Source organism: Morone saxatilis, unplaced genomic scaffold (genome assembly GCF_004916995.1).
Source record: "Morone saxatilis isolate NCDOM2014 unplaced genomic scaffold, NCSU_SB_2.0 Contig5, whole genome shotgun sequence".
Classification (NCBI taxonomy): domain Eukaryota; kingdom Metazoa; phylum Chordata; class Actinopteri; family Moronidae; genus Morone; species Morone saxatilis.
Window position 1 is genome coordinate 25,732,817 of NW_023340095.1, and position 11,159 is coordinate 25,743,975.

Sequence of the window (11,159 nt, forward strand, 5' to 3'; positions counted from 1 at the left end):
ACTTATAAGGAGTTTCGTCTAGCTGCTCTATTTTGAAAAGTTCCTGAATAACTTCTGTTATGAATTGGCGCCTATACAAATCAAATGAATGAATTAAATTGAATTGAATTGGATGTGATGAGAGATTTTGTTCATACCGCACATCTCTGCACAGCCAAGCAAAGAGAAACAGTAATTCCTAACAAAGACCTCAGCAATGACGTATGTAATTAGAGAGTATTGCACATAATGATAAAGTAATCCGATGTGGTGTACTGCGGTAGGAGGGTGAATGATTGGGAAAGGGTTGAGGGATGACGTGATGAGTGTCAAGGGATGAGGGGTAGGGGTTCGAGTCGAGTATGAAGGGTTGAGGGTGTAGGTATGAAGGAATGATTTCACGTAAATTGTCACGTAAGGATGGGCGTTCAAGTCACATCTCAGAGAGTGGACTGGTCACAACTGTTTTCCAAGATGGGCCCGCCTGTATTAGTGAGCTACTGTTGTTCTAAACATCTTTTTAATAACTGTCTGTAACAACAAAGTCCCAAATGGTTGTTTTTTACAATGTAGGGGCCCTCATATGCTACTGTGTAAGTGTCCGTGCTATTTGAGCCTTGTTAGTGGGTATAGAAATAGCTTTCTTTTCATTTACTAATGCCCCGCTTGACAGCATTATAAGCGTAATTTAGCGGTTTGTTGCTAAAACTGGTCACGTGCGTTAGAATGAAAAGCATATCCCAGAGAAACAGTACCAACTCGGTAAATAAAGTGTGATTACCCAGGTTCATTTTTGCCGGCGCCGGAATTGTCCTTTAACAGAGGCACTGACCCGTCACATAGTAGGCACATTGACATAATGGTGAATTGGTACTGTTTGCTGCTATAGTGCTATGGTTACCTGTTGGTGTATGTTATTCCTGTGAACAAGTCATCTTTTATAATCATAATTAATAATCACATACAGCTAATACCACAAACTTGGACTTAAATTAAAATGTTAAAATGTAACATGCTGCAAAACCTCCCATTTCTGTCTCTCTGTGGCCATTTTTAACACATTCAGCAGGATAATATCTTGGTCTGGAATGGGCGTTGGGATACTGGTCACAAGGTCAATCAGGTATCTCTATGCGTCATTCACAATTCTCTCTCTCGATGTCTTCTTAGCTGACTATGGGTGTTTACTCTTTCAGTTAAACCAATCAGACTTTGCCACTATCTCCTTTAGCCAATCATGTCATGCTGCCAACGTTTAATCTGTTCTCCTCTCTACTACTGTCAGCTATCATTTCAGCGGGAAATCGTTGCGACCCTCCTCCACCCCATTTACCTCCAGTTCATCATATCCAGTGCCCAGGTTGAGCTCATTAGAGTCCACTCCTCATCACATCCAGATCTTTAGCATTTTCTTCATCCTTCACCACCACAATCAATCAGAGTCTGGACTCCATCAGGGGGGTTTCCTATACTAATCACAGCTTCGCAAACCCCTTAAAATACAAAGACGTCACAATTGGGTCTAATCGCCAAAGACTTTTCACATTTCTCCTCTTTATTATGTGCATGTCAATAAACTATATTCACTCATTCATTCAAAATGAAGTCTGACATGAATACACAGGCGACACTACACAGCCTGAGAAGCTGTTAAATACAGAAATGACAAATCTATATTACTGTGTGGACACTGCTGACGACCCCTTTCTCCACCAACAATCAAAGCAGAGCAGAATGGATTCAGACATTTGAGCACAAAGGAAGCTCCTCAGTGCGACCACAGTGCTTTTGATTTGGTTTCTCTTTCTTCTAAAAATAGACTTCTGTCCATGTCAAATGACACAACAGCAAATCATAAGAGATTGTCTTGAGGAGAGGAGGATTTCATGTGACAGTCTTTAGACTCACTCAGATACTATTATTAGTATGAGGCCCACACTTGAACAAAATCCCACTTTTCAGAGGACAAAAACCAAACATGAGATGTTTGCACATGGCACAAACAGTTTGTGTCAGGGATACAAAGAGTGTGCGTGATTTCAAATTTGCTGGATTGCTACGTGCTTTGATTGTCCCCACAGTAACCAGTAGTTTAGGTGTAACCCTGACAGAAGAAACAGAAAAACAGACCTATATTCAGAAATGAATTGTACAGTGCCGGTTCCCTCAAAAAGCATATTTTCAGTCACCACCTTTTATTATGTTCTTTTCCATACTGCAGTTGTCTGTCTATAAATGGTTCTAACTAGTGTTTACAACCTCATGTAAATTACAGTGTTTCTGCGCCGTGTTACTTCAGCTGTAGTATGTCAGTGACCTCTGATAGAGACTCAGTGGGATAATACACTGACAGAAACACAGTCTAAGAACAGTACATGCGGTAGGGAAGCCACTCTTTGAAATGTAGTATTACTAACAGACACGTAAATTAAAACTGTAAAAATAAAAATGTAACGTTTTATGGAGCATTAGACCATAATCATAGTCAGATGGGTGTGTTTAGGCATCTAAGGATGAGAATCAACCCGGACTGCCTGAGGCAATGTTGAAAATCCACATTTATGTGACAGAAGATGCACAACCAAGTGCTAGAACATGGTGAACACAGCTCAGCATTTTGTTCTCTCTGAATAAAAGCTGAATTTACTGAAAAACATCGAGCTTGTTCATTTGCTCTGGACACATCTGTTTTTTAGAAGAACAGCCAGCGCAAGTAAAATCCCTAACTAATGTCTGACTTGGATAAAAAATACTCATCTGATATTCTTACACTTTCTGGAAAATACACTATTATATCACTGCTGTTTGTTTTGCTTTATACATGGCTCCTGTGGGTCTTTTTTTAAGACAGGATGACCTAGAGCCAAATGCTTCACAGGGTGTTGCGAGGCCTTCTTTATTTTAATGGGTATAAGAAAACTATAATAAAATATACACAATTTACACTATATCTCAGCATTTTTTTCATTTCTGTGAAGAAAGCTAAAGGGCAATGTTATTTTTAAAGTTTAGATTAATATTTAAGACCTGAACACAAACTATATTCACAGAGCCTTCACTCTCTGATGAACAGCCTCGTCCTGCATTAGAAAAGTACGCAGTTAAAACAACCAAAGAGCTAATAGAACACTGACCAAGTGTCCAATTTGTCAAACAGACACCTATGTTTGTTAAAAACTGAAACTATAACAATACATTATATAGAATTGTATAAAAAGTACCAGAAAATAATCTGCTAACTTCATCCAAATCTCTGGTTTTACACAACTTCCTGCAGTTATTGTGTTCACTGTTTGGCTTCATTGTACATTTTATCAGTTGTTTTCTGCTGTTATTGTTATGCACTGAATATAAAATTAAATATCCATAAAATATGTCACTAAGTCAGTTTACTCAGTGATAGAAAATGGCTCCCTTAAGGAAAAAGATTGGGCACCACTGGACTAGAGGTAAAAGACCCCAGCCCTGTACCCTAAAACCTCTCTGTGCTCTGACCTCTCTGATCTAAGGCATATGGGGACTGTATGTGTAACTAGGAAGGGTGAAAAGACAAATTTCAATTACCTTGTGTACTCTGACCATGAAGTAATCTTCATCTTCTTAAGATACTCAGTAACAGTACATAATGTTTGTACGCTATTTGTCTGCGGTCTGTTTCAGTAGGCGGCTTCCCTGCCTATACACCCTGACCTCCCCGAGAGCTTTGATTCATATGTACATAAAGATGGAAAATTATCAGAGCGGCATGAGCGATAAATTGAATATATAAGATTATCATAGTGTATACACACTTCACACTAACTCTGTAACTCAAGCAACAGACGCTCATAAGGACAAAGTATTGTGCTGCTCTCCACAGCTCCTCAAGTCCTGATTAGACCTCGATGCCTACACAGCAGTTATCGACTGCAATCCCAGCAGAATTAACACACTGGACCACAGCCTGAAGCCAAAAGCCTGAAGGAGCTGTGGGCAGATAGTAAAGAATTGTCCTCTGAGAGAGTAATCTTTTACCAGGAGAATACAGACAGAAACACATGACCATTTAATTGGGCACATGAAGGACAAGGGATGCAACTGAGGCTAAAATTTAAAACAGAGAAAGTTAATTTGCATTTTTTTCAAATCAATGACTTGGAAAAAATGCTAAGTCACTGCAACAGAGGAGGATGCTAAGGTTGTAACTTACAGTCAGGAGTTCTTTCTGGAAGGACTTCCGCTCTTTGCTCTCGGCATTGTTGCAGTCCTCCTTCAGCTTCTCCAGCACTGATGCGACCCTTTCAGGTTCGCTGTCAAGCTCTGCGCGACAGAAATGGGTCAAGGGCAGGTTGATGTATCCGAGCGCATCCGCAAACGCTCTCCAGTTGCCGATGTTCTCCATCAGTATAGTTCTGACAGAGGCATAGATGTACGTGAGGAATTTGCAGGGCTTCAGTATCTGCTCCAGTAACAATGAAGTTGTAAGGTCAGGCCCACTGAAGTAAATGGGCTTCACTTTGCCAACCACTAGCACATTCTTTGCATGAACAAATCCCATTTTGCCCTGATAATATCCAATGTACCATTCTTTTGTCCACAGCTGGCCTTTCAGCTTGATCTTCTCCTCACTCAACAGAGCTACAAAGTCTCCTTTTTTATACTCGAGCAAGTACTGATTTTTTGTTTGTCGGATGACAGTTTTGATTAATTTGCCAAACTTCAGGTTATTTATTCTCCTGTCCTGGAAAACAGGATACTTGGTGGCGATGGCGAGAGGTGACAAGACAATCTTGCCCACTTCCTTCTTCTTCAGGAAGCGCCGTTGCACTGATGTCTTTGGGCCTGCTTTGGGTGGCGGTGTTGGTGTCTGGACACAAAACTGAGCCAGTATACAATCTTGGTCGTCTTTGACCTGGATTCTTAAGGTGAAATCAGAAACATCTTCAGTGCTGCGTGAGGCAATGACATAGATGAGCCTGCTGACTTTGCCTAATTTAACCTGGAAGCCCCGGACCACTCTGGCCTGGTCACTAGCCTTTACCTCATATTTGGCCATGTTGGAGTAAACTCCAACACAGAGGTCCTGGGGTTTGGACAAGACAAACTGGTGTTTACCCCAGAGCTGCAGGACAACTGATGGTGCAGACTGCACCTGTTTGCCTACCTCACTCACCAATAATGTTTTTGGAGCACAATCGTGGCCAAACATGGCCACGACTGTTTTGAAGGACGGGTGAATATGTTTGGGACCATATACCCCTAAGGTGATCTTTTTAACAACATGCTCCCAAACTGTGGAGTCTGGGGATATGGACTGGGACTGAGCCACAACACACACATACATGCACGGTTCAAGGTTATCCAGGCACACCTGGACGGTGTCCCCATACATGTACGCCTGAGGAATGGGGCTGTAAGGTCCCTCTTTACAATCACTCCTGACACACAAGACTTCTGTCATCTGCCTGCTTTCCATTTTCACCACAACAGACACTTTCATTTCCAGGGTAACAGTGGTTTTGGTCTCCATGTTGCTGAGTTTGATCTCCACCACAGGGCTGACAGTGGTGCAGCGGTCGTTGTTCAGCTCTAAGGGCGGGTCGAGCAGAGCTTTGATTGAAATCTGCTGGGTGTCCCCTGGGGCCACGTGGCCCTCGGGTAAATGGATGCTGATGTTGGTGTCCGGAAGCTGGACAGCACCTCCTGAGCTGTCCAGCCGACAGACAATGTTGGTCTCCACTGGTTGTGTTTGGCCCCAGCCTGGGTTCTGACCCAGCGAGTCCAAGTCATGGCAGGACCTGGCTAGCTTGCGGTGGGTGAGCCACGCTGTCCGGAAATCCTCCCTGCTTTGGAACTGCTCTGGTGCCGGTGCTTTAAGACCTCCGAAGAAACTGTTGGAGGTCTGAGGGGCGTCGGACTGAGCCTGCAGGATAGACAGCTCAGACAGACTGTAGGAACGTTTGCTTCTAAAAAATGGGTTGTCCCTGCGCAAGGTTTGCCCGACCCCTACAGTGGGACTAAGAGGGTTCAAGTTAAAAACGCCGCTGCCAAAGCCATTGATGTCAGCAGTGCTGCTGGTGGAATTGGGCACTGATGGAGTGAGTGTATCGAACAGGAGGAGGTCAACTGATTTCTCATTACTGTTCTGATCAAGTGAGCTCTGAGGCCCCCCGTTTAGGAAAGGGTTTGTAGAGGTATGGGTTGCTGCAAAAGGATTTCTGTTTTGGAAGGTTGTTGGTTTCAAAATCACCCCGGCCCACTCTCCTAGAAGGTCCATTTCTTTGGCTGCCTCCTCGTTGCAGTCTCCTACGGTGTCAATCATCCCACTGTCACTGAAGGACGAGTCTCTGTAGTTGATGGGCTGCACATAAGCAGCAGGGATGTAACCCATCTCTGTGTTGTTGTGGGCATACCACCACTCACCTCCTGATGAGTCTAGAACGTAGAGGCGATCCCCTTTAGAGAACTTCAGGGTGGTGAAGCTGGATGGGCAGTAGTCCTTAATAGCAACAACTTCCCTGGCAGTCCCGAAGGAAGCAGTTGCGTCCAGTCGCAAGGCACTGGGAGAAGGCACTGGAAAAAAACAAAACAAGATCGTAATAAAGTATAGGTGGATAATGTCCTAGACTTCAAATATTGAGTTTTTTGTCAGTAGCAATCGAACCAACAACCTTCCGATTAGGGGACGACCCACTCTGCCTCTGCACCCAAGCCGGTGGAGGGGTGGATCAACACTTTCTACTACAGTGTCTTTTTCGCCTAGTCAGAACGCTTATATAGAAAGCACAAATATCGAAAGAACAAAAACATGACAACAAACACAACTAAGGCCTACAGTTAATAAGAATAACAAAATAACTGTACCACTTGCAAGGATGTCATCATTAAAAATACAGGCTATCTCAGGCAGCTATGGACTGTCACTATTAGATGCTTCAACTAAGTAGAACACAGACTTGACATGTTTTAGCACAGACTGGGGGAAAACGGGAAGTCTCCTCACTAATTCATCTGCTCCTGCTGTTTCTTGAAGGGACAGCCCAAACAAAGTAGAAACTGCTTACTGTTCAGTTTCACCTCTCTAACCAGAGATGGCTCAATATCTCATCAACAAACAAAGAGCACAGATGTATTTTAGTCTTTTCTCACTCTGTCCCTCTCCATCATGTGACTGCAAGATTCACTTCAATCAAAGTTGTCAACAATGTGATGTTTTGACATTTTTGTGCAAATCATAGTAACTCGATTCACATGTTTTAGACGTTTTAAAGATCAAAACAAGCAATTCAAATGAATCAAATTAATTTTTATTAATCCCACCAATCTGAATTAGGGCTGGGTAATACGTTAAAATTTTCTAAACAGCCACCATCCGTCCAACTGACGACTGCAAATATATTCGCACATGCATGTGTGCTGATGCTCCTCTACCACTCCACGCCTCTCTTCTCCTGGCCTGTCCCTCTCCTGTTTTAGCCTGTCCCTGCTTTATCCTCATCCTTTCCGGAGTAACAGTTGGAGCCTCTGCGAATCACCTGAATTTCCAGTCGTCAAATTAGTCAAAATAAACCCTTAATTCACGGCAGTTAGATGTAAAAATATACTGGCTCTACAGCCGTTTTTCCTCACTAATTTTTTGGCTTGGTGTGCATATGGCACAACTGAGCAGCAGCTCTCATTTTCGGAGGCAGACGAGTAAATTAACAAATAAAATGACAGAAATCCCCAAAAACCCTGTTCACCAGCCAATATATTCACCCAAACTTCCAAACCTAGTTTGAATGTCATTAAAACTACAAAGGTGATTCTGTCTTCCTGTTAAATGCATTTGTCACTTTGAGCAGCTGACCTTTGACATCAGTCAGACTGGCTTCGGACACTCCTTCGCTGAGATCGATGAGCGTCCCCTCGGACTTGCACCGCGGGAGAGAAGTGTTGTTGGTGGCGGTGGCTCTGATTCGATGGGCAGCCATGTTGTCACTGTGCACCAACCAGTGTCTTTAGGCAACTCTAATGGGTTTCCTTTTGCTAGTGGTGAAGTCAAATGTCAACATCCTCCCATGATCTCTGAAAGACAAAAAGAATAGGATTATATAACATAAAACTAGACCTGTGTTTCTTTGCTTGTTATCTGGTACTTATGATTTACAGTGTTAATAATGACTTTATTAAGGAGACAAAAGAGGTACACAGCGCAGTGTGTCTATGTGAAAGATCAAATGCAAACATTCAGACTCCCTATCCTCTCCTTTTGAAATGTGTTTTGTTGACGTTAATCATACCGGAACTGAGATTTTCAACCTTCTTTTAATTTGCAATATTTTTCGTTTCCCTGCTTACAAACTTTCAGCGTGCTGCAAATCAACATAAACTAAGCAATAAACGGCAGTATAAAGTGGATGTGCATAAATATGTGTCTGATTAAAGTCTTCCGAATAGCTTTGATCCTCCAGCTTCCTCTCAAGAGCCTCCTCTTTGGACCTTTATGTACAAAATCAGACCAACAGGAGACTTAGAAAATAAATGTAAACAGAATAACAAATTATTTCACGCTGAGTTTGGGCTGTCTTGACTCATAAATGCAGATGTCTGATTAGCATTCCTAAATATCAGATTATTTATTCAGAGGCCTTGTACACCATTTCTGTGATCATTAACAAATTGGTTAACTGAGAGGAAAATTAATATTTCAAAATCTTCAGTTCATTTTCTCTCTCTCTCTGTCTCTCTCTCTCTCTATATATATATATATATAGTGTATGATAAGGCAAATCATATCATATATTGACTTTATTGGTAAATTATAGGCAGAACTAAGGGTAAGAAAGGCTAAGATTTGGTGAGAAAAGATGGATGATTTAAAAGTCATTCAGCTCTGTTCTATCACCATCACTACTTTTAACACAACAACAACAAACAACAGATCTGACTCTTCAAATGTTCTTTTGTTTTTTTTAGTTCATCAAAATGCAACAAACTCATTTTGAGACTGGCATAGACCATAAAGCCTACCAAACATTTTGCACAAAAGTTCAAAATATATTACTAATATTATCCGAATCATATATTACACAATATACATAAGGTTCTATATTTTTCTTACTGTCAACAAATCCCATGAAAAGATCAAAACCGACACTGTGTTAGTCTAGACATAAATATTTAAAAATGGCAAACAGATAGCAGTTCAATTTGATTGGTCATCATTATCAGACAATAATAAGAGTAATTTTTGAGTAAACAATAAAACACCAAAGTGGATAATTCAGTAGAATTACAAAGGTTAAATGACCTACAGAAAAAGAAATATACCCTCCACACTTTCACTGTCTTTCTATTGAAAACTGTTCAGTTCTAAATTGCTCCCAATAACCAAGAACAGGCTGTGGTTTTAGTTGCGTCATGCTGCACATGTTGGCTGCCAATAACTACACAGTTGTCAGTTCATGACTTAATAATTAATGAATTATTTTAATTTGAATTATTTAATACTTAATATGCAATGTTGTTAGAAATAGTAAATAATTATAAATAAATAAGGCTACACTATAAACATCAGTCTTCAAATAGACCTAGTGATCGGTATGGGCCGATGCTGCTTCTAGCGATCGGTGAATGGCCTCAAAAACCCTGATCAGAGCACCGTTATAGTAGTGCTGGCCGATACACCAGATGAAATAACTGTGTACCCTTATAACTAAAAGATATTACTTAATCACACAACAATTAATAACCCACAGCTAACTCTCTTCATTGTGTTTACTCCCAGTTTTAGGTACTTTTAATGGTATTACTAACCAACATTTAAATCACTGATAAAAAATTTATAAAATGCAGAAAAACTGCAAACAGCAGATGTGGGTCAGTGGAACGCCACGGTCTGAGACACCCCATGCGTTTTACTTCAATCCATAATTCATACCAGTGTCAGCTCGGGGAAGACATGCTGCACAGAGAGGATGAGGCTGGTGATGGCTTATTACTGACACACTTCTACAGCAGGAGACATTCAGCTGGGACACTTCAGACAACACTGATTTAATTTTCATTACATAACTTTTAAAACATTTAAATCGCGATGAGGTGACATTTGTTGGGGTCTGTACCAAACAAATATGTTTTCTTAAATCTTGAAAACAAGATTTGTGATAGCTTACTACTGACACACTTCTACAGCAGGAGACATTCAGCTGGGGCACTTCAGAGACAACACTGCCAAACTCTGCCAGCAAAGACCACAACTGCTCCACTCAATTAGGACATTTTTTATTTTTATACTGCACAATATATTAGTGTAGATATTCAGTAGTGTATGAAACCTGCAGTAAAATCTCCCTTCAATAGCTAACATCTTTAAGTTGAAACTTTCAGGTTCCTGTTTTGATTTGATTGGACAATTAAGAATAACAATCATTGATGGTGTAATCCACTGTTGGTGGATGTGTTTCATCCATTTAATGTAGTTCACTCGCTGCCTCCTCCAGCACTCCAGTGTGAGGCAGCAGGTGTTTTTAACTATAATATTAGGAAATGCACAGGTGTTACTAATCATGTTAATGATGGCTCCATTCTGTTCAAGTGGGCAAGGCATGACAGTGAGGCAGCAGTAACATAACACAATAACCCTGAAACTGAAGCAACTAAAAGGAATGTAGCATTAATTCACTGTATTATTTAAAGTTATGTTGGTCTGTTGGTTCACCTCTTTGGGTCAGGCTGAAATATGTCAACTATCGGATGGATCGCCATAAAAAGTACAAATATTTATTTATCGTATTTATTTATCGATCCCCTGACTCTTCCTCTAGTGCTACTATAAGGTTGACATTTGTGAATTATAATAACTCTGGTGATCCCTTAACATTTTAGCTAGCGTCATAACTGAGTTAAAGCTTTCAATTTGTCCAGTTCTCTTGTTTATGACCAAACCCTGACATTCCCATCAGCCTAGGGCTAATTAGCAAATTTAGCATTCTAACACGCTAAACTAAGATAGTGAACATTTTAAACATTATACCTGCTAAACATCAGCTTGTTAGCATTGTGTTTTAGCATACTGATGTTAGCATTTAATTCAATGCACCGCTGTGGCCATGTATAGCCTCACAGAGCTGCATGGCTGTAGACTCTATGGGTCCCATCACACAAAGACGCATCACTAGGGCAGGGTGATAAATCGATTTTATCGATTAATTTGAATT

The 11,159-nt window shown here is 40.9% G+C and overlaps 1 protein-coding gene across 1 annotated transcript in view; it reads right to left on the bottom strand.

Moving 5' to 3' along the window:
* Positions 1 to 11,159, bottom strand: part of LOC118339298 (SH3 domain-binding protein 4) — a 34,562-nt gene that overhangs the window by 16,274 nt on the left and 7,129 nt on the right. Inside the window, exons 2-3 of the mRNA XM_035676880.1 lie at positions 7,808 to 8,025; positions 4,169 to 6,531 (exon numbers count right to left, since the gene is read on the bottom strand). Of these exons, the coding sequence (XP_035532773.1) occupies positions 4,169 to 6,531; positions 7,808 to 7,931 (2,487 nt within the window). The 5' untranslated portion in view covers positions 7,932 to 8,025. The remainder of the gene's footprint in view (positions 1 to 4,168; positions 6,532 to 7,807; positions 8,026 to 11,159) is intronic.